This window comes from Bos grunniens, chromosome 29, assembly GCF_055505025.1.
Source record: "Bos grunniens cultivar Pamir isolate PY7600 chromosome 29, Bosgru_T2T1.0, whole genome shotgun sequence".
Classification (NCBI taxonomy): domain Eukaryota; kingdom Metazoa; phylum Chordata; class Mammalia; order Artiodactyla; family Bovidae; genus Bos; species Bos grunniens.
The window spans coordinates 13,579,526-13,604,425 of record NC_141193.1 but is presented as its reverse complement, the minus strand read 5'-3'; the positions used below and the strand labels follow the sequence as shown (position 1 = coordinate 13,604,425).

The 24,900-nt window shown below is 46.8% G+C and overlaps 1 protein-coding gene and 1 long non-coding RNA gene across 2 annotated transcripts; both read left to right on the top strand.

The window, feature by feature from the left end:
- The first annotated feature begins 262 nt into the window (after positions 1-262).
- On the top strand, positions 263-8,095 carry LOC147342148 (uncharacterized). The gene is made up of 4 exons (XR_015157576.1): positions 263-2,179; positions 3,220-3,338; positions 4,953-5,151; positions 7,780-8,095. It is a non-coding gene; the product is annotated as an uncharacterized LOC147342148 (long non-coding RNA).
- A 3,771-nt stretch (positions 8,096-11,866) lies between these two features.
- On the top strand, positions 11,867-24,431 carry LOC147342147 (pregnancy-associated glycoprotein 2-like). Its single transcript, XM_086384117.1, has 4 exons — positions 11,867-11,920; positions 19,928-20,011; positions 21,474-21,667; positions 24,281-24,431. Exons 1-4 carry the CDS (start codon positions 11,867-11,869, stop codon positions 24,429-24,431), a joined length of 483 nt encoding a protein of 160 aa, XP_086240243.1.
- The last annotated feature ends 469 nt before the right edge of the window (positions 24,432-24,900 follow it).

Here is a 24,900-nt window from a genome sequence, read left to right as displayed (position 1 = left end):
GAGTCCAGGGAAGGTCAGGACTTGATCAGAGGCCTGCTCTCCTAGTTCTGAAGCCTGAAGAAGACTGTCTCAATTTTCATTTCCCTAACACCATCACAGCTTCCCAAGTCTCAGTAGTGGTAAAGAACTCCTGCCAATGCAGGAGCCATGGTTTGATTCCTGGGTTGGGAAGGTCCTCTGGAGTAGATAATGGCAACCCACTCCAGTGTTCTTGCCTGGAGAATCCCATGGACAGAGGAGTCTGGCAGGCTATGGTCCATGGGATTGCAAAGAGTCAGACACGAAGAGCATCACATTTCTTCCAATATTAAAACTGCCTAGAACTTCAATGCAGTTTGATGTCAGTGGTGTGTCTGGTCTGTGCCATCTGTCCCACTACCTAAAGCCAGTCATGTCAGTGCACTGTGTTGTGTTGTGCAAGTCGTTTCAGTCCTGTCCGACTCTGCCATTTGACCTCTTTTCCTCCTAGCAGTCTCCTCTCCAACTGAGGACAGCAATGCACATCTCATGAGGTGGCTAGGAAGACCCCACGAGATCACAAATGTCTAACGTGGTCCTTAACATTTACCTTTATCTCTTTATTAGCAGTGTTTTACCTACAAGTTGGGACGAGTCTCCCCACTCTTAGATTGTGCAGTTCAGTTTGGTTTTTCACCCAAGAACGAAGGAAGAGATTACAGTGGAATTTTCTGTATTATGAGAGTTTTCCAAGTCCACTCCTCACAGTCACCAATGGAGGCAAAGATTTTATCTAGAGGTTCATATTTCTCATCAGACTCATGGTGGCTTAAAGGAGAACATTGGAGCAGATTAGCACATATATAGCTAGGTAATCTTCACTGCCAGTGCATGCTCAGAACTCAATCTGTCCTGAGCACTTCAATCGAGGACAGAAGCATGAAGTGGCTTGGACTCCTCGGGCTGGTAGCCTTCTCAGAGTGCATGGTCATGTAAGTGAGGGGACTATAAGTGACATCGTCCCTTTTTTATTTTTGTTTATTCGCGTCCTCTTATTCTTCCACCTGTCAGGGTTAGAAGGGAACGTAATCACTCCCTGACAGTCTAAAGTCAACTCTCACTTGTTGCTAAGTACTTTGCCACAGACTCTGTGAGGCCCTAGGCTCTCCAGGCAAACCTGTAGGATCACACAACTCCTGGGGTCCAGCCACGTCATGTCCTATGTAAAACTGCATTCCTTGAAGTTGTTCAGTGCACATCCTGTGCAACTGTAGGTGTGGTGTGAAGAAACAACGTTTCTCCTGTATGTGGTTCTAGGTCTCCTCTCTGGTCTCTCTTCATTTCTGTGTGAATGTGTCTGTCTTCAACTCTATCTCCCTATTTTATCTGTCTCTTTGGATGTCTCTGTGCATGCAGAACTCTCTTAGATTTTCTCCTTTTTAAAAACATTCTTCTTGGCTTCTCTTAACCTCCTTAATGTACTCCCCATCTCCTGGCCTCCTCTCTTCTGCTTGAGCCCAGAAGAAAGATCAGTAGTACTATTTCTGTGCTCTTTTAGCTCTAACAAGCAGTGTGACCTCAGCCAAGTCTCCAACTCCCTGCATTTCAAATTCCTCCCCTGTTTAAAGAGGATGATGAAGCCCTTCTACCTCCCTCCCCGAGCTTCCTTGAGAAGGATACAGTGGGATGACCACAGCAATGATACTGGCTGCCATTGCTGAGGCTTCCTGTATCTCAGGTGCATTATATCCATCATCTCTCTTAATATCCAAGCCATTCTGTGTAGGGGATGGTGTTGGTGGGGCTTTTTTTTCTTCCACCTTTTTACCAACGGGGAAATTGAGACTTCAGTGGTCATATGCCTTACCCAAGATTACGCAAAGAGCCTATGTTCAGACCTAGGTCTTTGCCATGGTCATTGCATGGCATCCTGATAATAAGGTGACACTCATAAAAATGCTTGGAAGATACACAGTGCTGTTCCAACATCAGGTATGACAGTCTTTATAACACAGACAGCTGATTGCTGCCCCTTCTTTGTTTTCTTTTCCTCATGGCCGGTGAAAGAATCCCTGTTACGCAAATGAAGACCATGCGAGAAACCCTAAGGGAAAGAAATTTGCTGACAAATTTCTCTGAGGAACACCCTTACAACCTGTCCCAGAAAGCTGCTAATGATCAAAACATAATTTATCATCATCCCTTGAGGAGCTATAAGGATGTGAGTGTGTTGGGAGGATGGTGCTCCACAGCGCCTCCTGGTGCTCTGGCTTTGCACTGGGGTTCAAGTGGAGATGCCAGTGGGGTTGTTGGGGTTGGGGCTCCTGCAGGAGGCAGAAACACAGGGGGACAGGGACCCATTCCCAGAGGAGAAGGCAGTCTCATCCTTAACTCTTGGTCTGTGGTGACTGGGCCCAGCAATGACCAGGGGGCAGATAAACATCCATTTCTGTGCCAAAGGTGTATCATTAGTTTGAGGGAGATTGTTCTTTCTGAACTAAGTGAGCCACTCAGTTACAGATGAAGGGTGAGCCATGCCAATCAAAAGATAAAGACAGCTTCAAATCAAGTATGAATCCCTAGGCAGAGCAAGTTCAGTCTCAGCAGATCCAAGAGTGATACTGGTAAAAAGTTACTGAGTCCCTATGGCATGTGAGGCGTCCCCCCTCCCAAATCTAATAGTGTGGTTATTGCCAAAGATCTAGTCTCTTCTTCAAGAATGCACAGGCCATCCTGAGAGATGGGGAGAGGGTAAATACATGTCTAAATAAAGGGCCACCTGAGTGCTGTTGATCAGACATGGTCTGAGATTAGAGTCAGTGGACTGGGGTGACCTAGGAGAAAGAGGGGCTCACGCTGGACATAGAGGGGAGACTGGAGAGCTTCTCAAATGAAGACACCAGTCTGAGTAGAGGCTGTGAGGTTGGGTGCTTGGAAAGTGATTTCAGGAGACCTGGGAAATCCAGCAGGAGGCAGTACTCGAGGAAATGGGGGTGGAAAGGGGTGGACAGGCATCCAGGTCTGCACTAACCATCCCTTCCCGGCCCCTGTAGTTAGTCTACGTTGGCAACATCGCCATTGGAACGCCCCCTCAGGGTTCAGGGTCATATTTGACACCGGGTCCTCTGACCTGTGGGTGCCCTCCATCCACTGCCAGTCTGAGCTGCTGTGTCCCCTCCCATCCCCCACATCCTGTGCTTGCCCTCCCACCCTGCTCTTCATCTTTGGCACCTGAAGCACGATCATCTCTTGTGTCTGCAGTGACACACAGTCTCTTCAACCCTCGCACGTCCACCACCTTCAAGCTCCTGAACAACATCATCGACCTCATCTATGCCTCTGGGAGGATAAAAGGAGTCCTTGGCCAAGACATCATTCAGGTAATGTGGAAACCAGAAGCTGCTGGCCCTGGGAGCAACTGCTGCTTACAAAACAGATGCAGGAGAAGCTGGAGGTGTCTATCCTTCCAAAAGGCCCCTAATGGCTGTAGATCTGCCTGGAAGGACTCTGTCCTTGGGGAGACAATGCCCCTGCTGACATACAAACTCTTCGTGGCTAATGCAGGCAGGGGCTTGGGGTGTGGATTTGCAGCTTCTTTGCCTATGAAGAGCCGAAGGTTCATTATGGTATGAGCTGAGAGAGATGGGGGAAAAGCACCCACTTTTATATTCTCAGACTGTGCTAGGCATTTTCATGGTAATATCTTGTTTAAAGTGAAAGTGTTAATGAAGGTCCCATACTCTGGTCACCTGCTGCAAAGAGCCAACTTATTGGAAAAGACCCTGATGCTGGGAAAGATTGAGGGCAAGAGAAGGGGGTGACAGAGAATAAGAGGTTGGATGGCATCTCTGAGTCAATGGACATCAGTTTGAGTAAACTCTGGGCAGTAGTGAAGGACATGGAAGCCTTGTGTGCTGCAGTTCCTGGGGTCGCAAAGAGTCAGACACGACTTAGCCACTGAACAATAAGAAACTTGTTTAATCCTAAAACAACCCTACACAGCAGGTACTATGATTAACTCATGATATAGATGAAGGAACTCAAGTGCAGAGAACAAAGGCCTTGTCAAAGTCACACATGTGCTAAGCAGGTGAGCTGGGCTGGCTAGTCAGGACTCAGGCAGGTGTGGGGTATTTGGGGTATCTTGGGTATTTATCCCAAGATAAAACTGCTTGGGACCCTGGGGGCAGCCCAGGGCTTCAGGTATCCAGACAGGGAAAGCAGGAGGTCACAGATGTGGGAGGGGCCTGATAAATGGGTTCTCACTCTCAAGGCTCTTTGAGAGTCTAATAAAAACTATGGTGTGCCTTCCCCAAAATGTCTGAGTATTCCACACTCTCCAATCCCGCCACACACGTGTGCACGTATATCCCCAAAAGTTAGTTTTCCAGGCAGAATTTTCAGAAGAACCCTGCCAGTGACATTGTATAATGGGCTTCTGTCTTCCGGGCAGATGCAGAATCCACAATGCACTGCAATGAATTCAGTCTGTTTCTGTCCTCAGATCATAGTAATATTGAAGAGAAAACTACCCTGCTTTCTACTCATTTTGTCCACAAGGGGGAACCATTCAGTCCTGTCCTGAGTCTCGGTTGCCCCACCTGTACAGAAGGCATAAGGCCAATCTGATTCACTCAGATGGTGTTTGCGGGAGAAGTAGGTGTTGTTAAAATCCACAGCCCACACAAATGAAACCCGAATCCCTCTCCCAGCTTGGTCTAACTGTTTGAGGCCAACACAGGGCACAGCCAGGCCTCAGGTCCTTTATGTGGGAACTCTCCTCTCCCAGGCTTCCCTTGTGACTCAGCTGGTAAAGAATCTGCCTGCAATGTGGGAGACCTGGGTTTCATCCCTGGGTTGGGGAGATCCCCTAGAGAAGGGAAAGGCTACCCACTCCAGGATTCTGGCCTGGAGAATTCCATGGACCATATAGTCCTTGGGGTCACAAAGAGTCAGACATGACTAAGCATCAAAGTTACTCTCTGCTCCCACAGATTGCGAACCTTCTCCACTTCAACCAGACCTTTGCCATGAGCCAGAAGCAATCCAAAAATTTTTTCAAAATGCACCTTTTGATGGCATCCTGGGTCTGGGCTTCCCCAGCCTCGCCATCCAAGGAACCACCCCACACTTTGACAACCTGAAGAAACTTGGACTTATTCCTTACCCTCTCTTTGCCTTCTACTTGAGCAGGTAAGTCTGAGATGACAAACACCCTCTCCAAATCAGCTGAAACATGCTTTTACTTGCATGAAAAATTATAGATCACTTGAGGGCAGTGGCTTGGTTTAGGGGGTAGGGGGAAGGGGGAGAGCAATGGAAGGTGTCAGGGTACAGGTTGGAGGACGGGCATCTGGATTTGCTGTGGATTTGATATGGAAAGAAGGAGAGGAATGGTGGGAATATTTCCTTTCTCACTAACATTGCACCAGGAGCCCGGGACCAGCTACACAGTTTGCTGGAGCCAATTGAAAATGGAAATACATGACCCCTTGCTCAACAAGTGTTAGGAATTTCAAGAGAGGATAATAGAGCTTGGGGCTTGCTGAGTGTGGGGCCTCATGGTCGGTGCAGGTCATAGGCCAGTGATGCCAACCCTGGGTGACCCTGAACCCATGCCCTTCGTGCCTTTGGGCCTGGAAGTTTTGAAAAATGAAAGGCAAGGCAAGGGGGATGCCAGACTCCTCTAGCACGGGGTCTTTTGAGGGGATCTCTGAGCACTCAGGTTGTGGGAGGGGACCAGGCCCTCTTCAGAAGGTTGGGTGGTCAGATCCAGGCCAGGCTTCAAACTTCTGTGGCACTAATTAGATGGTGACAGACCTGGGTCAGGTACTCAACCCCTCAGTTCCTCAATCTCCACATCTGTAAAATGGGGACCACGGTAGTGTCTCTGATGGTGGAGAAGCACAGCCCTCAGACAGTGCTGGCGTTACTCTCCTCCAAAGAGCCCCTCTCTCACTTCTCTCAGCAGCTGGAGGGAAAATGGCAGTGTGCTGATGTTTGGTGGGGTGGACCACTCCTACCATACAGGAAAGCTCAACTGGGTACCAGTATCCCGAACCCACTACTGGCAGATAACCATAGGCCGGTAAGCCTCACCCACCGAGGGCCAGTCCAGCAGCGCTCCCACACGTGTGCACTGACACGCGTAGACACACACAGATTTAACACAGTTTCACACACAGACATGTCCAGCCACAAAGACACACATAGAAACACCCTCACAGGCACACATATAAACAGGCACAGGCACACAGATATACACACACGTGGCCAGACACGAGCACAGAGACACACAGGCACACACACAAAAAGACTTACACCACCCAACGGACCATAATCACCCTAGGCCTCCTGACCGGCCCTCTGGCCAGGGTCCTGAAAGGGTCCAGAGAGGCCTGTGCAGCTTGGGAAAGGCTGTACCCACCGTGCTGTGAGGCGGGCAGCATGGTTAGAGGACCTGACTGTGTGGTGAAAATAGGATCAGGGTGAATTTCACCAGCCTGAACAGGGTTGTCTTCAGATGACCAACTGTCCCGGGCTGCCCGGGATTGAGAAGGTTCTTAGAGCACAGAACTGCTAGTTTAAAAATAGGGAAAGTCCTGGACAAACAAGGAAAACTTGTTTCCATAGAGAGAAGCTACCTAGCAGTGGAGAGAGAGGTTGGCTGCAGTCTTGAGACCTAAGAGCATCTCTTACAAAGAGACACTCCCTCTATCTGTAGCTACCTACCTACTTTCTGGGGCACACAGTGGGGCAGGGCTTGTTTCAGAGAGAATCAGGGAGCTGGGATCCAGGAGTGGCCTGAGAACAAGGGGCAGTAATTGATGGGATTCTGTGTGATACCCTCAGACAAAAGCTTTCCTGTCCTTTGGAGCCCTCTGGGTTAGCTTGAGCATCCCCTGGCTGGGACCCTCAGTGTCTGAGCCGGATGAGGTGCTGGTGCTGGGAGACAACCTCTCCCAAAGCAGCTTGTGTCTCCCCCACCACCACTCTAAGAATCTGGGGCCCCAGGGAACCTCCATCTTCACCGTGTGGCTTGACCCATTGTTGACTGGTCAGACACCAGATATAAGTCTCTGAGTGTTCTTCATTCATTCACTCAACAAACGTACACTTGCGTCCCTTGTGTGCTGGGCACTTGGGGGAGGCACTGAGGACACAACTTGCCCTCACATCTATGAGGCAGACGCACATGAAATGAGTCACACACATATTGAATTGCCACTTTGGTACATGATAGACATGAGCAAGAGACTGAGCAAGACAGGAGCCTGATCTAGTCTAGGGTGAAGACTTTCCTGACAAAGTGACAATTAATCAGGAACCTGGAAGATGCGGAGAAATTCGCTAGACAAAAGGGTTGAGAGTCTTCTAGGAAGGGCAACCAACAGGTGCCAAGGCCCTGAGGCCTGAAAGAGACTGGTGCATTCAAGAACTGAAAGGAAGTCAAAGTAGGGGACATGACCAGAGCAAAGGAAAACAGTGAAGGGCAAGAGCTGAAGGGCTGTTCAGGAGACGGTCAGGGAGGGGCAGTCGTGGGGGAGACTTCAGAGTGACCGTGGTGTCCGCTTTGTCCCACTTTCTCTCAGCATCTCCATGAACGGGAAGCTAATTGCTTGTAAACGTGGCTGCCAGGCTATTATGGATACTGGGACTACATTCCTGCTTGGCCCAAGTAGACACATAGCCAAAATCCAGAGGCTTATCCGCATCAGGCCCTTTGGAAGTCTGCAGGTGAAGGGTCATGCTACAGGGTCGCTCCCAGGCTCCCCAAACAAGGATCAGCTGAGCTGACCTCTCTCCCTCTTTCTCTAACAGTACACAGTTCCATGTAATATCACCAGCACCCTGCCTCCTCTCATCTTCACCATCAAGGGCATCGACTACCCAGTGCCCGCTCAAGCCTACATTCATAAGGTGAGGGGCCAATCCTGAGGGCTAGTTCTCAAATCTGGGACTTGCAGGAACCCTTGGGCTGCTGGTGGGAAGAGGGCGCCCTCTGCAGGCCAAGTCAAACCATTGCAGATGCTGCTGTGCCCCTGTGGCTGGGCCAGTGCCTCCCACGAAACCAACCACTTGAGAGTGAAGGGCAGTCTGGGACATCCATCCTCCTGAAATAAATGTGGAGACACCACTCCGTGCTGGCCTGGTGGGAGTCACAAGGAGAAGCGAACACTAAGGTCCTCAGTTTCAGTTCAACCAGAGACCTCAGATGCATGAACATGGAAAGTCAGCTCTAGCAATCCCTGAAATATACCAAGTGACAAGAAGGATGGCTGGGGACAGTCCCAGTGTGCTGTGAGACCATAGGGGTTAAGAGTTTCCCTTCCCATCTTGAAAGTGTCCAGGTTGGAATGATATATTACATGGTAATCCTAGTCCTCAGGTCCCCTTGCTAAGCCCCAGCACCCCTTTGGTGAGTTGGGGTACTGACCCCTCTGTGGGGAGGTGGATTATTAAGGTGAGTAAAGGCTACATAGTGACTGCTCAGCCCCAGCACAGAGTGGAGGCTTCATGTCATCTCCCTGTGGGAGTTCAGAGCAGGCTGATGGGCTCAAAGAAGGCTTTGAGGAAGAAAGCTTCAGTAATTCTAAACCCTCAGCCTCATGGAGGAACGAGGAAGCCTGCTTGGGTTAAGGCAAATCTATACCGGATTCCATGCAAATGGCACCCCTGGGGCCTGTGCAAAGGGGCACCGGGGACAGATTAGGGGTGATGAGGGCTACAGACTCGGGGAGCATCATGGTAAGTCACCCAACCCAGCCTGGAGTGGCCAGGGAGGGTGAGGGTGTGTCCAAGAAGACTTCTTAGAGGGCCTGAGTGAAGTCTTAAAGACAAGGGTTGGGAGGATCAGGGAGAATAAAAGGCATTCTCTGCAGAGAAAAGAGTGAGCAGAGGTCAGAAGGAAAGGAACAGCAGAATGTGAGGGAACTTTGGGCCATTATTGTTCTTTTTTTAAAATTCATTGAAGCATTGTTCATTTACAATGTGTTAAATTCTGCTGTACAGCAAAGTGTCGGTTACACATATACGTATATGTATTTTTCATATTTTTTCCATTGTAGTTTATCATGGGATATTGAATATAGTTCCCTGTGCTATACAGCAGGACCCAATTATCCACCCTCCCTATATTAGTTTGCATTTGATAATCCCAGATGCCCAATTCTCCCCTCCCTCATCCCATAGGTCTTGGCCTTTCTTGTTCTCGGGTGAACCCCGACTCCTGCAGCTGCTGAGAAACCCACTTGATTCTTATCAAAGGAGGGATATGAATCTGAGAAGCTTCCAGCTCTCGATCTTGATTGGGGGAGGCAAGTAGGGGCTCAGACTGACTGGTGTGTATTTCCCTCTACCCCAGAGTTCTCAGGGCCTCTGCTACAGCACCTTTCAGAATGGCAAACAGCAAAAGAATGAGGCAGAGACCTGGGTCCTGGGTAACAGCTTCCTGAGGCTGTACTTCTCAGTTTATGATCAGGAAAAGTACAGGATTGGCCTGGCTCCTGCAGTGTAAATCCAGGCTGCTACAGGAATCAGTCAGGCTCACACCAAACACACACTCACTCACACGTAGGGCACTCTGGCCCAGGGATGCTGGTGAACTGTGCTTGGTGCTCTGCAAAGCCCTCGTCTCGGGAAAGAATGAAGGATTTTGGGATTTCCTTGATGACTCAGTGGTAAGGAATCCACTTGCCAATGTAGAAGACAGGGGTTTAATCCCTGATGTGAGAATTTCCCACATGCTGTGGAGCAACTGTGCCCCTGTGCCACAACCATTGAGTCTGTTCTGGGAGCCTGAGTCTGGGAGCCACAATCACTGCGCCCACATGCCACAGCTACTGAGGCCCGAAGGTGCTCTAATGCCTGCCCTGCAACAAGAGAAGCCACCACAGTGAGAAGTCCACACACTGCAGCTAGAGAGTAGCTCTTGCTAGCCACAATTAGAGAAAACAGAAGCCTGACAGCAAATACCCACCACAGTCAAAAATAAACTAAGTAAATAAAGAAAATTATTTTAAAAAGAAAGAATAAAGATTTCATCTCAAGGTGCTGATATGAATGGGGACCTCTCTTTGGGTCAGGGGGTGGCAGTGCATCATACCCAGACAGGGCCTAAAATCAAGTCTGAACCACAAGTGAGAGGAGCCCGACTCCAGCTGGATTTCAAGAAAGGGGAGATGTATTGGAAGGACACTGGGGATCCAGGATGCAGGAACCAGAGCAGATCCAAAGATCTGTGACTACTGTTGTTCAGTCACGAAGTCATGTCTCACTCTGTGCGATCCTATGAACTGCAGCACTCCAGGCTTCCCTGTCCACCACCCACTCCCGGAGTTTGCTCAAACTTATGTCCATCAAGTCAGTGATGCCATCCAACCATCTCATTCTCTGTCATCCCTTTCTCCTCCTGCCTTTAGTCTTTCCCAGCATCAGGGTCTTTTCTATTGAGTTAGCTCTGCACATTAGGTGGTCAGCTTCAGCATCAGTCCTTGCAATGAATATTCAGGACTGATTTCCCTTAGGATGGACTGGTTGGAACTCCTTACAGTCCAAGGGACTCTCAAGAGTCTTCTCCAACACCACAGTTTAAAAGTGTCAGTTGTTAGGCACTCAGCCTTCTTTATGGGCCAGCTCTCACATGCATACATGACTACTGGAAAAACCATACCTTTGACTATACAGACCTTTCTCAGTAAAGTGATGTCTCTGCTTTTTAATACACTGTCTAGGTTTGTCATAGCTATCCTTCCTAAGAGCAAGTGTCTTTTAATTTCATGGCTGCAGTCACCATCTGCAGTGATTTTGGAGCCCAGGAAAATAAAATCTGTCACTGCCTCCATTGTTTCCCCATCTATTTGCCATGAAGTGATGGGACCAGATGCCATGATCTTTGCTTTCTGAATGTTGAGTTTTAAGCCAGATTTTTCACTTTCCTCTTTCATTTTCATTAAGAGGCTTTTGTTCCTCTTCACTTTCTGCCATAAGGTGGTGTCATCTGCATATCTGAGGTTATTCATATTTCTTCCAGTAATCTTGATTTCAGCTTGTGTTTCTTCCAGCCCAGCGTTTCTCATGATGTACTCTGCATATAAGTTAAATAAGCAGGGTGACAATATACAGCCTTGATGTACTCCTTTCTCAATTTTGAACCAGTCCATTATTCCATGTTCAGTTCTAACTCTTGCTTCTTGACCTGCATACAGGTTTTTTAGGAGGCAGGTAAGGTGGTCTGGTATTCCTATCTCTTTAAGAATTTCCTAGTTTGTTGTGGTCCACACAGTCAAAGGCTTTAGTGTAGTTAATGAAGCATAAGATTTTCTGGAATTCTGTTGCTTTTTCAATGATCTAGTGGATGTTGGCAGTTTGATCTCTGGTTCCTCTGCCTTTTCTAAATCCAGCTTGAACATCTGGAAGTTCTTGTTTCATGTATTATTGAAGCTTAGCTTGGAGAATTTTGAGCATTACTTTGCTAGCGTGTGAGATGAGTGCGGTTGTGTGGTAGTCTGAACATTCTTTGGCATTGCCTTTCTTTGGGATTGGAGTGAAAACTGACCTTTTCCAGTCTTGTGGCCACTGCTGAGTTTTCCAAAGTTGCTGGTGTATTGAGTGCAACACTTTCACAGCAACATCTTTTAGGATTTGAACTAGCTCAGCTGGAATTCCATCATCTTCACTAGCTTTGTTTGTTTTGATGCTTCCTAAGGCCCATTTGACTTTATACTCCAGGATGTCTGGCTCTAGGTGAGTAATCACACCATCGCTGCCCATCTTGGCATCTCAGCTCTGGCTGACTTCTGACCCCTGCCCACTCCTCCTTCCCCTTTCCCTCATGTTCTCTCCAGCCTCAGGTGCGTGTGGTGGCATCAGCCAAGCAGTCAGTGTGTGCCTCTCTGCTGAGGGGGCCATGGTAGCCGCTTCCTACCTGGACGACCTGGATGGGACAGGGGCCCAGGAGATGGTTCAGCTGCTGGGAAGGCCAGGGAGGGAGGAGGGGGCATCACAGAGCCCATGCTGCCTTTCAGGCTGACGTGTCTCAGGCAGGGGCCACTGGAGCAAGTGCAGGTGAAAGTGAGATGACTTACCCCTTTAAAGCCCTAATGTTGCCTCCACTGCCCTCAGCTCTACATGTTTTTTGGTGTGTAACCTCCCCCTTCCATAGGCCTGCTCTGCCTGCCATCTGTCATTGTGTCTTGTGCGGGATGAATTTCTGGTCCATGTGTCTGAGGATGACTGGGACAAAGTCATAGTTATTCTTTACCCATAGGGAAAGTCAAGTGGCCGATCCATTGGCTACCCACCAACTGTGCATATGGCATTTCATTAAATTTTCTTGTTTTATGACCTGATAAAACAGCATATAACTCAGCAAATTGGCTACTTTAAACTTCCCCAGTATTTTTCATCAATTTAATAGTGACCATATTATATGCCACTGCTTTTCAACAGCAAATGAATTCTATATATTTAGGTGATCCATCAGTATCACCATGCATGCTGTTTTTCTTGTGCTGTTAAAGAGACAAAGGGCTTTCCCCAATTACAGGTGACTCAGTTATCTCAGGGCAATTATCCTCTTTCTCAAGGCCTTTTGTAGGAATTTCAAGTTTTCTTCATGTAAGGTAGCAAACCCATGTGTCCCAGGTTTGGCTAGATCCTGAATATATCATATGATTTCCATTTTATTATGCTGGACTCCTAGGCTTGTCCAGTCCTGTGGCTTTAGGGGGAAACTTTGTATGCATCTCACAATTGTCACCTGTCTCAGTATTACAATGTGATCTATAGTCAATTGTTTCGTATCAGTCAAAGCCCAGTAACAAGCCAATAACTGTTTCCCAAAGGCAGCGTGAATTCTCCTCTGTGTGCTTGTGATCAGCTGTGGCCAACTCCTTGCCACCCTTTGGATCGTAGCCTTCTAGGCTCCTCTGTGCATGGGATTTTTTCAGGCAAGAATATGGGAGTGGGTTGCCATTTTCTCCTTGAGGGAATCTTCCTGACCCAGGAATCGAACTCACGTCTCATATATCTTCTATGTTGAAGGCAGACTTTTTTATTGCTTGCTGTAGTTCAGTCACTCAGTTATGTCCAACTCTTGGCGACCCTATAGACTGCAGCACACCAGGCTTCCCTGTCCTTCACCATCTCCCAGAGTTTGCTTAAACTCATGTCTATCGCGTAGTTGATGCCACCCAACCATCTCATCCTCTGTTATCCCCTTCTCCTCCTGCCTTCAATCTTTCCCAGAATCAGGGTCTTTCCAATGAGTCAGCTCTTTGCATCAGGGGGACATTGTATTGGAGCTTTAGCCTCAGCATCAGTCCTTCCAATGAATATTCAGGGTTGATTTCCTTTAGGATTGACTGGTTTGATCTCCTTGCTGTCTGAGGATTCTCAAGAGCCTTCTCTAACACCACAGTTCAAGAGTATTAATTGTTCAGTGCTCAGCCTTCTGTATGGTTAAACTCTCACATCCATACATGACTCTCACATCCATACATGACTCCCAGAAAAACTGTAGCTTTGACTATATGGACCTTTGTCAGCTAAGTGATGTCTCTGTTTTTTAATATGTTGTCTAGGTCCATCATAGCTTTTTTTCCAAGGAGGAAACGTCTTTTAATTTCATGGCTACAATCACCATCTGCAGTGATTTTGGAGCCCAAGAAAATAAAGTCTTTCACTGCTTCCATCCGCCCCCCACCCCCCACCTATTTACCATGAAATGATGGGACTGGATGCTATCATTTTAGTTTTTTGAAAGTTGAGTTTAAGCCAGCTTTTTCACTCTCCTCCTTCTCCCTCATCAAGAGGCTTTTTAGTTCCTCTTCACTTTCTGCCATAAGGGTGTCATCTGCATATCTGAGGTTATTGATATTTCTTCCAGCAATCTTGATTCCAGCTTGAATTTCAGCCACCCAGCATTTCACATGATGTATTCTGCATATAAATGAAATAAGCAGGGTGACAATATACAGTCTTAATGTACTCCTTTTTCAATTTGGAACCAGTCTGCTTTTCCATGTCCAGTTCTAACTGTTTTTTCTTGACTTGCATACAGATTTCTCAGGAGGCAGGTAAGGTGGTCTGATATTCCCATCACTTTAAGAATTTTCCACAGTTGTGTTCCACACAGGCAAAGGCTTTAGCATAGTCAATGAAGCAGAAGTAGATGTTTTTCTGGAATTCCCTTGCTTTCTCAACGATTTAGTGGATGTTGGCAATTTGATCTCTGGTTCCTTTGGCTTTCTAAATCCAGCTTGTACATCTGGAAGTTCTCGGTTCACGTAGTTTTGAAGGCTAGCTTGAAGGATTTTGAGCATTACTTTGCTAAGCCTGTGAAGAGTACAATTGTGTGGTTGATTGAACATTCTTTGGCATTGCCCTTCTTTGGGATTGGAATCTACCTGATAAAGAATTCCAAATAATGATAGTGAAAATGATCCAAAACCTTGAAATCAAAATGGAATCACAGATGAATAGCCTGGAGGCAAGGATTGAGAAGATGCAAGAAAGGTTTAACAAGGACCTAGAAGAAATAAAAAAGAGTCAATATATAATGAATAATGCAATAAATGAGATCAAAAACACTCTGGAGGCAACAAATAGTAGAATAACGGAGGCAGAAGATAGGATTAGTGAAGTAGAAGATAGAATGGTAGAATTTAATGAATCAGAGAGGAAAAAAGAAAAACGAATTAAAAGAAATGAGGACAATCTCAGAGACCTCCAGGACAATATTAAACGCCACAACATTCGAATCATAGGGGTCCCAGAAGAAGAAGACAAAAAGAAAGACCATGAGAAAAGACTTGAGGAGATAATAGTTGAAAACTTCCCTAAAATGGGGAAGGAAATAATCACCCAAGTCCAAGAAACCCAGAGAGTCCCAAACAGGATAAACCCAAGGGGAAACACCCTAAGACACATATTAATCAAATTAACAAAGATTAAACACAAAGAACAAATATTAAAAGCAGCAAGGGAAAAACAACAAATAACACACAAGGGGATTCCCATAAGGATAACAGCTGATCTTTCAATGGAAACTCTTCAGGCCAGGAGGGAATGGCAAGACATACTTAAAGTGATGAAAGAAAACTGACCTTTTCCAGTCCTGTGGCCACTGCTGAGTTTTCCAAAGTTGCTGGCATATTGAGTGCAGCACTTTAAGAGCATCATCTTTTAGGATGTGTGCCACTGAGTCACCATAATAGTAAATTCTCCTGACCTCTGGAAAGGAAGCCCAAAGGCACTCTTTCCCTTGCAGTTATTGCCATAAGCTCCTATTAGCATACAATTCACTTATAGACAAATGTAATTCAGTGTCACCAGGTGGTACTGGCCACAAATCTAAATCAGGCTGTATTGCACTATTAGCAACATTGAAAGCCTATTCTTGATTGTCAGCACAATAAATTCATACTTTTTTTTTTTTTCTGATTACTTTGCACAGTGGACCCAATATTTGGCTCAAGTGTGTAATATGCTCTTGCCAGAAACCAAATAGCCCTAAAAATTTTTGAGCCTCCTTTTTCTTTCTGGGATTTTAAAATTCCATTATCTTTTGTTTAACCTTAGGTAGAATCTTTCTATGTCCTTTAGCCCATTGTATTCCCAAATACTTTACCATTTGGACAGGTCCCTGATTTTTGGAGGGATTAATCTCCCATCACAAACATCCCAGTATCTCCCCTCAACTTCCACTTTGGCTACTGACAGATGGACTTTCTTTTTGTTTACCTTACTGAGGCATTTGTGATATTTAGCTTGTGCAAACTTTGCAGTGGCTTTTTCAGGTATCAGCTGGAAAGTGGAGACTTGGTTAGCTAAAATATAATTTCACTATTGTAACATGAAAAATCATCTTTGCAACTTGGTTAATTCTTTTTCCAGTTTTGACTTCTCTTCAAGCGATTGTAATTTGGATTCATGCATCTTCTGGGAGGCAGAGTGGAGAATCCAGCCTCTGCAAACCAATGAGGTACACTCTTGTTCTTTCTCAGTTGGCTGCTGCTGCTGCTGCTAAGTCGCTTCAGTCGTGTCCGACTCTGTGCGACCCCATAGAAGGCAGCCCACCAGGCTCCCCCGTCCCTGGGATTCTCCAGGCAAGAACACTGGAGTGGGTTGCCATTTCCTTCTCCAATGCGTGAAAGTGAAAAAATAAAGTGAAGTCGCTCAGTCGTATCCGACTCTTAGCGACCCCATGGACTGCAGCCTACCAGGCTCCTTCATCCATGAGATTTTCCAGGCAAGAGTACTGGAGTGGGGTGCCATTGCCTTCTTCATCTCAGTTGGCAGGATCTAACAAATATTCAATAAATTCTAAAGGTTCAGCCTGCATTAATTTGAGGTCCCAATTTTCAGACAATTCAGTGGATCTACCCCATTCAGTAGTTAACAAGCATTAAAGCAAGACTTCCCATCTGGGAATAACAACTTAATTAGTCTTAGCCTCTTTCTGTTTAAAGAGTGGCATTTGGTTTCATAAATCCTGATCTCAGCACCAATTGCTGATTTCCCAAAAGTTTTCTTCCATTTTAGGTTGATAGAATCTAGTAACAAAAGAAATCAGTTGTTACACACAAATAAACAGTTTTAACTTGTTATAGAAAATTATTTGACTTGTTTTGGTATACAATCTTCAAAAGAAAAGAAATAGAAACAATAGAGAGAAGTAATAGCATGCACATCACCAAACTGGGCCAAAAACCTGATCCAGACCTGAATAGCACTTAGAAGGCTCAAATGACAGCAATCTGGGGTCCCAATGGGTAAAGGGTCTGAGCAGTGTGTCCACCCCATGAGTGAGATTTCAAATTGCAGTTTTTTGGGTTCCAGCTTATAATTTCAGCCCGCAAACTGATACTATCATCAGGTGGTATTGGATAATGCAACTCTGGTTTTCCTTCAACTTTTACAATGCTGTTTCACCTTGTGAGTCAAGGTTTTCCAGGCCCTGGGAGGCTGGCCAGGCCTCCAGGGGCCCAGAAAATTCCAGGAAATTTCTTCTCTTATATAAGGTGCTACTTGACATACTGGTAGCAATTTGTGTACCTGCAAGTAGGCATGTAATCCAGACCCAATTCAGGCAAAGTTAGATCTGTCAGAGGCAGCTCCTCTACTTCTGAAACCTAAACAAGACTACCTCCTCAATTTAACTTCCCTAACAGCATCACATTTCTTCCAGTATTGAAAATGTGCAATTATAATAGTGCTGTAGCCTAGATCTTTGATGCAGGTTGACATTATAGAGGCCCCTGATCTGTTCCATCTGTCCCACTACCTAAAGCCACTCAAATGTCAGTAGACTGCTCTTGAAGTCTTCACTTTAGTTTTTGAGGTCTTTTCCTCCTAGCCATCTCCTCTCCAATGGAGGACAGCAATGCACATCTTGTGGCATGTCTAGGGAGACCACATGAGATAAGGAATGTCTAGCATGGCCCCCACCATCTACTTTCATCATATTATTAGCTGTGTTTTCTCTCCAAGTTGGAAAGAGTCTCCCCATGCTTAGACAGGTTGTACAGTTCAGTTTGGCTTTCAGCCAATCCCCGAAGAAATGACTATAGTAGAATTCTCTGTATTATGAGAATTTTTCAAGTCTACTCCCCACAGATGCTGATGGAGGCAAAGATTTTATCCAGAGGACGTATTTCTCATCAGGCCATAGTGGCTTAAAAGAGAATATTAGAGCAGATTAGAGCATATATAACTAGGTAATCTTCAGCACCACTACAAGCTCAGAACTTGATCTTCCCTGAGTGCTTGGACCCAGGAAAGAACCATGAAGTGGCGGTGGCCCTCTCAGACTGCATAGTCATGTAAGTAAGGGGCTGTTAATTGGCATCATCTCTCCTTCTGGGACTTTTCTTGTTGTCCTTTTATTCTTTCACCCAGCAGGGTTAGAAGGACATGTAATCATTTCCTGACAGTCTTAAAGTTCAACTCTCCCTTATTGATAAGTCCTTTCCCATGGGCACTGTGGGGCCCAAGGGTCTTGGGGTAGAGCTGCATGTTTGCATATCTCTTGGGGTTCCAGTTACATCATGACTTCTATGAAAATGGAACTTCTTGGAATTGTTCAGTGCACAACGTGTGCAACTGTATGTTGTGTCCAGTGAAAAAGCATTTCTTTTGTTTTTGGTTCTAGGTCTTCTCTCCGCTCTCTCTTCACAGCTGTGTGTATGTATCTGTGTCTTCACTTCTGTATCTCTCTTTCATCCCTCCACATTTTGGATGTCTCTGTGCATGCAGAATGCTCAGAGGTTTTTTCCTTTTTAAAAAGTTCTTCCTTGCTTCTCTAGTGTCTCAACTTCCTTTTTTCATTCCACATCTCCTGGCTTCCTCTCTGAGCACTCTCTTCGGCTTGATCCTGGGATAAAGATCAGGAGTACTGCTTCTGGGCTGTTTTACATCTAACAAGCATCTCGACCACAGCCAAGTCACAAACTCCCTGCATTTGAAATTCCTCCCTCGTAAAAAGAGAATAATGATCCTGCTTCTACCTCCCTGCCTGAGTTTCTTTAAGAAAGATATCGTGGGATGCCCACAGCCATTACCATTACCATATTTGAGACCTCTTTTATATCAAGTATGTTGTATTCATCAGTTCACTAAATATTCAAAATATTTTATATGGGGGGTGGGGACTATTACATTCCATCTTTTTTCTACGGGAGAAACTGAGATTCCAAATGGCTTATCCAAGATTACCTCAACAGAATCTATATTTAAACCTAGGTCTTTGCCATGGTCTTTACATGGCCTCATGATAAGATGACACTTACAAAAATGCTTTAAAAAATACAGTGCCATTCCAATGCCAGGTATTACAGTCATATCATAACATGAACAGCTGATTGTTGCCCCTTCCTTGTTTCCTTTTCCCAATGCTTGGTGAAAGAATCCCTCTAACAAAGATGAAGACCATGTGAGAAACCCTCAGGGAAAAGTTGCTGAAAAATTTCTCCAAGGAACAAACACACTTACAGCCTGTCCCAGAATACTGCTGATGACCAGAAATCCTCTTCTCAGCCCCTGAGGAACTACATGGATGTGAGAGTGCTGAGAGGATGATGTTCTTCCCTAGCACTGCGATTCTTCTGGACTTTTAGGGTGGGTTATTGGAGCTGGGGCTCCTGCAGGAGGCAGAAACACTGGGGAACAAGGATTCCATTCCCAGAGGAGAAGACACTCTCAATCTCAACTCTTGGTCTGTGGTGACTGGGCCCAGCAATGATCAGGTGGCAGGTAAGCATCCATATCTGTACCAAAGATATATCACTAGTTTGAGAGAGACTGTAATTTCTGAACTAAGTGAACCCCTCAGTTATAGATGAAGGGTGAGGAATGCCTTCAAATAAAGTCAACTACAAATCGAGTCTGAAAACCAGGCAGATGAAGTTCAGACTCTACAGATCCAAGAACGATACCAGTAAAAATTACCAAGCCCCTATTGCATGTGATGCCATAAAAGTCTAACACTATGGTTATTGTTCATTGATTTGAAAGAAGATCTTGACTCTTACTCAAGAATGCACAGGTCAGCCAGAGCAATAGTCAAAGAGTAAATACTTGTCAAGTGGAAGGGCCACCTGTGTGGTTTTGATAGGAGTCTTGAGTTTAGGGAATGTAGCCTGGGGTAAGCTTGGAGTGCCACCTGGGAAAAGCTTCTCAAATGAAGGCACCAGGACTTCCCTGGTGGTCCAGGGGTGAAGATTCTACACTTCCAATAAAGGAAGGCAGGGTTCCATTCTTAGTCAGGAAAGTAAAATCCCATATGCCAGGCAGCCCAGAAAAAAATAAAAAATTAAATCAGGCACCAGTCTGAGCAGGGACTGTGAGGTGGGACAGTTGGAAAGTGATTTCAGGGGACATGGAACACACAGAGGGAGGCAATACTCTGGGAATCAGGGGTGGACATGGCAGTCAGATCTGTCCTATCCTCCCTCCCATGCCCCTGTAGTTGGCCTACATCAGCAACATCAACACTGGAACACCCTCTCAGGAGTTCCGGGTCATATTCAACACGGGCTCATCTGACTTGTGGGTACCCTGCATCTACTGCCTAAGTCTTGAGTGCTGAGAGTGCCAGCCCCCTTGCCCATCTTTTATTTCCCCTCCCATACCCTTTTCCATCCTTGGCACCTGGCCGACAGTGTTCTTTTGTGTCTGCAGATGAACTCAGTAGCTTCGACCTTCACTTGTCCACTACCTTTATATGCGTGGGTCAGCCTTTCAGTGTCAACTACAGTACTTGGTTGATCAAGAGATTTCTTGGTTATGACATTGCTCAGGTAATGTAGAAACGAGAAGCTGAGTCAGGGCTGGTCATGGAGTGACCACTGCTTACTAAACAGATGCTGGACCAGCTGGCAGAACCCATCCTTCTCAAAATTCCCTAGTGACTGGCCATCTGCCTGTCAGGGCCCCCTGGGGAGACAGAGCCCCTGCTGACACACAAACCCCCAGAACAGCTAATCCAGAGAGTGGCTGGGAGTGTGGACTTGCTGATCCTTTGCCTGTGAGCAGGTCAAGGTTCATTTTGCTGGGACAGGGATGGGGGAAAGGGCACCCACTTTTATATTCTCAGAAAGCTCCAGGCTCTTTCATGACAATAACTTGTTTAATTCTGCAACAAATCCATGCAGCATGTACAATGATTAGCTCCATGATAGCTAATCATAGCTCCACAGACAATGAAACTGAGGTGCAGAGAACAAGGGCCTTGCCAAGGTCACATATCTGGCAAGTGGTGGACCTAGGCTGGCCAGTCAGGGCTCCAAGTATGTGCAGGTTATTTGGGGAGAGGATAAAACTGATTTGAGGTTCTTGAGGGGCAGCCTAAGGCTTCAGGTATCCAGGCAGGGAAAGCAGGGGGTACAGATGTGCGAGGGGCCTGACAAATGTGTTATCACTAGGGGACTTTTAAGAATCGAATACAAACCTTGGCCTGCCACCCCAAAGTGCCTTAGTATTTTCTGTCCCCCTCACTCTCTCTTTTTCTCTCTCTTTCTCAAACACACACACACACACCCAAAAGCATGTTTCCCAGACAGAATTTTCTTAAGAACCTTGCAAGCGACATTGTAGGATTCTGTCTTCCTGGGCAGATGCAGAATTCACAATGCATTGCCTTGATTTCAGTCCATTTCTGTCAATAGATCATAGTGATGCCAAAGAGAAGACTACCCTGCTCACTATACATTTTGTCCTCATGTGGGAACCGTTTGGTCCTGTCCTGATTCTCGGTTGCTGCACCCATACAGAAGGCATGAGGCCATTCTGACTCACTCAGATGGTGTTTGTCAGAGAGCAGGTGTTGTTAAAATCCATAGTCCCACACAAATGGAGCCCAAATTCCTATCCCAGCTTGGTCTAACTATCTGAGGTCAGTGCAGGGCATGGCTAGGCCTCAGTTATTCTCTGCAGTGGTAATGACAGCTGCGCCCCAGCCCAGTCCCAGCCTCACTTCCTAAACCTTTATGGGGGAACACTCTACTCTCCCACAGATCGAGTACCTTGTTGGTGTGACCCAGCCACTCAGCCTAAGCTATGAAGAGTACAGGTTCAAAGATGCACCCTTTGATGGCATCCTGGGCTTGGGCTACCCAAACCTCTCTGTTGGAGGGACCACTCCCATCTTTGACAACCTGAAGAAACAAGGAGTCCTTTCCCAGCCTGTCTTTGCTTTCTGCTCAGCAAAGTCTGAGCTGGACAAGTCCTTGCTACAAATCAGCTGTATGATGCTTTCAGTTCCATGAAAAATTATAAACCACCCGACACAGAAGTTTCCTTTATTCTAGCCCAGGGTAACTACGGCACCAGGGCCCCACTCAACACTGCCACTGGTTTTTTATAAGTAAAGTTTTATTGGAACCATGCTCATGGGCTCCAAGGGATCGGCTTGGTCAGGAAGGAGGAAAGAAGATGGAAAGCAATGGAAGGTGTCAGGTAAAAGGTTGGAGGAAAAAGCAACAGGATTTGCTAATGGATTTGATATGGAAGAAAGGACAGAGATGTTGGGAATATTTCCTTCCTCTCTGACATTTCACCAGGAGACCAGAACCAGCTAAAAAATTTGCAGGAGCTAGTGCAAAATGAAACTGTGGGACATTTTGTTTAACAAGCATTGAAAATTTCAAGACAGGGATGGTAGAGGCATGGGGCCCTGTTGAGTATGGGCCCCATGGATAGCATAGGCACAGGCCCGTGAAGCCAAACCTGGGTGAGCTTGAATCCATGCCCATAATGCCCTTGGGCCAGGGCTTTTTGGAAAAATGATATTCTAGACAAAGGGGAAGCCAGACCTCTCCAGCTCGGTGACCTCTGATGGTATCTCTAAGTACTCAGGTCACTGGAAAGAGCCAGATCCTCTCACACAGCTGGGTGGTCAGTGTCTGGCCAGGCTGCCCGGTTTCAAACCTCTTCTCTGCCACTAATTAGCTGGTGAGTGACCTGGGTCATGTACTGAATCCTCCAGTTCCTCAATTTCCACATCTGTAAAATGGGGAGAGTTGTAGTGCCTTTGATGGGTGAATAAGCACAGCTCTCAGACATTGCCTGGTGTTATTCTCCTCCAACAAACTCCCCTCTTCCTTCTCTTGTCAGCTGTGGGGAGAATGGCAGCCTGGTGATGTTTGGCAGGGTGAACCACACCTACCACAATGGGGACCCTAACTGGGCACCAGTGTTTTGAACCCACCACTGGCAGATTGCCGTGGTCCAGTAAGTGGCTCCCTCTGAGGGTCACCCCAAGTGATGCTCCCACCAGGGCACGTGGACACATTCAGATACACACAAATGCATGCCTAGATACCCAGCCACACTCACAGACACATGCTCCACCCACAAGACACAAGTAAAGAGACATAAACACACTCACACAAATACCCACACAAACAAACACACAGACACAGATAGAAACTGGCAGACACTCAGACACACATAAAAAGACACATACAAACACAAGCAGTCAGACCCATAAACACACAGATGCACACACCACCCATGGGTTCGTAATTGCCCCAGGCTTCCTGAGGAGGTCTCTGACCAGGGTCCTGAGAGGTCTGTGCAGCTGGGGGAGGGCTGCCCCCCTGAGTGTGAGGTGGGAGCACACACACTAACCTCTAATGTGAGGTTAGAGGACCCTACAGTGTGGTGAACAGAGGATCAGGGAGAATTTCACCAGCCTGAACAGAGTTATGATAAGATGACCAACTGTCCGGGGCTACCGGGGGGAGAAGGGGGTTCTTGGTACACAGAAGAGCCAGTTCAAACACAGAGAAAGTCCTGAACAAACCAGTAAAACTGGTCTCTTGGTTTCCTTAAGGAGAAGCTACCCAGCAATGGAGAGAGGGTAGCTGCAGTCTTGAGACCCGAAGACAGCTTATACAAAGAGATATTTGCCCTACCCACAGCCACCTACCTACAGCGGGACACAGTGGATCAGGAGCTGTGACAGAGAGAAGCAAGAAGCTGGAATCCAGGAGTGGCCTGAGAACAGGGGCAATATTGGATGGGATTCTGTGTGATACCCTCAGAAAAAAAAAGCTGACCTCTCCTTAGGAGTCCCCTGGGCTAGCTTGGGCATCCCCTGGCCGGGGCCTCAGTATCCGAGCCGCGTGAGGGGGCGGTGCTGGAAGACACCCTCTCCCGGGACAGCTTGTGTCTCCCCAACCACCACTCTGAGCATCTACTGCCCCAGGGAACCTCCATCTTCACTGTGTGTGCTGACCCATTATTGGTCAGACACCAGATACAGGTATCTAGATGTTCTCCATTCATGTTTTCATTGATGGATTCATTCATTCACAAACATACATTGTGCATCTGCTGTGTGCTGGATACTTCAGGAAGATAGTGAGGATGCAACTTGCCCTCACATCTAGTAAGGTGGACATACATGAGACAACTCACACACCCAGTGAATTGCCACATTAGTACATGCTAGACATGAGAAAGATTCTATAGTGAGCAAGCGAGACAGGAGCCTGATCTAGTCTGGGGGGGGGGGGGGGTGACTTCCCTGAAAATGTAACAATTAAATTGAGACCTGAAAGTTGAGGAGAAATTAGCTAGACAAAGAGAGTGGGAGTCGTCTTTGAAGGGCATCCAGCATGTGCCCAGGCCCTGAGGCACGAAAGAGCCTGGTGCATTCAAGAACTGAAAAGAAGTCAACGAAAGTGACTTGAACAGAGCCAAGGAAAACAGAGTCAGGGCAAGAGCTGAAGGGCTGTTCAACAGACAGTCAGGGAGGGGACAGTCATGGGAAGACTTCAGAGTGACCCTGCTGCCTGTTCTGTCCATTTTCTCTCAGCATCTCCATGAATGTGATAGTTACTGCTTGTAAACATGGCTGTCAGGCCCTTGTGGACACCGGGACCTTGTCTCTGTGTGGTTCAAGAAGTATGGTCACCAACATCCATAGTCTCATCGGAGCCAGTCTCTTCCAGGATGACAAGGTGTAGGGTCATTCCGGGGCTCTCCCAACAAGGATCACCCGCGCCAGCCTTTTCCCCTTTTTCTCTAACATCCTTGGTTCCATGTAAAGCCATCATGACCCTGCTTCCTCTCACTTTCACCATCAATGGCATCGACTACCCTGTACCCACTCAAGCCTACATCCAGAAGGTGAGAGGCCAACCCAGAAGGCTGGTTCTCAAATCTAGGACTTGCAGGAACCCTTGGGCTACTGCTGGGTGGAGGGGTCCCCCGACAGGCCAGGTCACCATGTTGCAGATGCTGCTCAGCCCATGTGTCTGGGTCACTGCCTCCCACAAAACCAACCACTTGATTGTAAAGGACAGTCTGGATACCCATCATCTTGAAATAAATATAGAGACACCAGCCCAATATTGGCCTGGTGAGGGGCACAAAAAGATGGGAACTCTAAGGGCCTCAGCCCCCAAAAAGCTTCCATTCATCCAGAGCCCTCAG

Coding starts and splice junctions, on each gene's coding strand:
- LOC147342147 (XM_086384117.1), top strand. CDS start 11,867: ATGGTAGCCGCTTCCTACCTGGACGACCTGGATGGGACAGGGGCCCAG. Junction 20,012..21,473: donor CGGGCTCATCTGACTTGTGG/GTACCCTGCATC, acceptor ACTCTCCCACAG/ATCGAGTACCTTGTTGGTGT. Junction 21,668..24,280: donor TTTGCTTTCTGCTCAGCAAA/GTCTGAGCTGGA, acceptor ATTTTCTCTCAG/CATCTCCATGAATGTGATAG.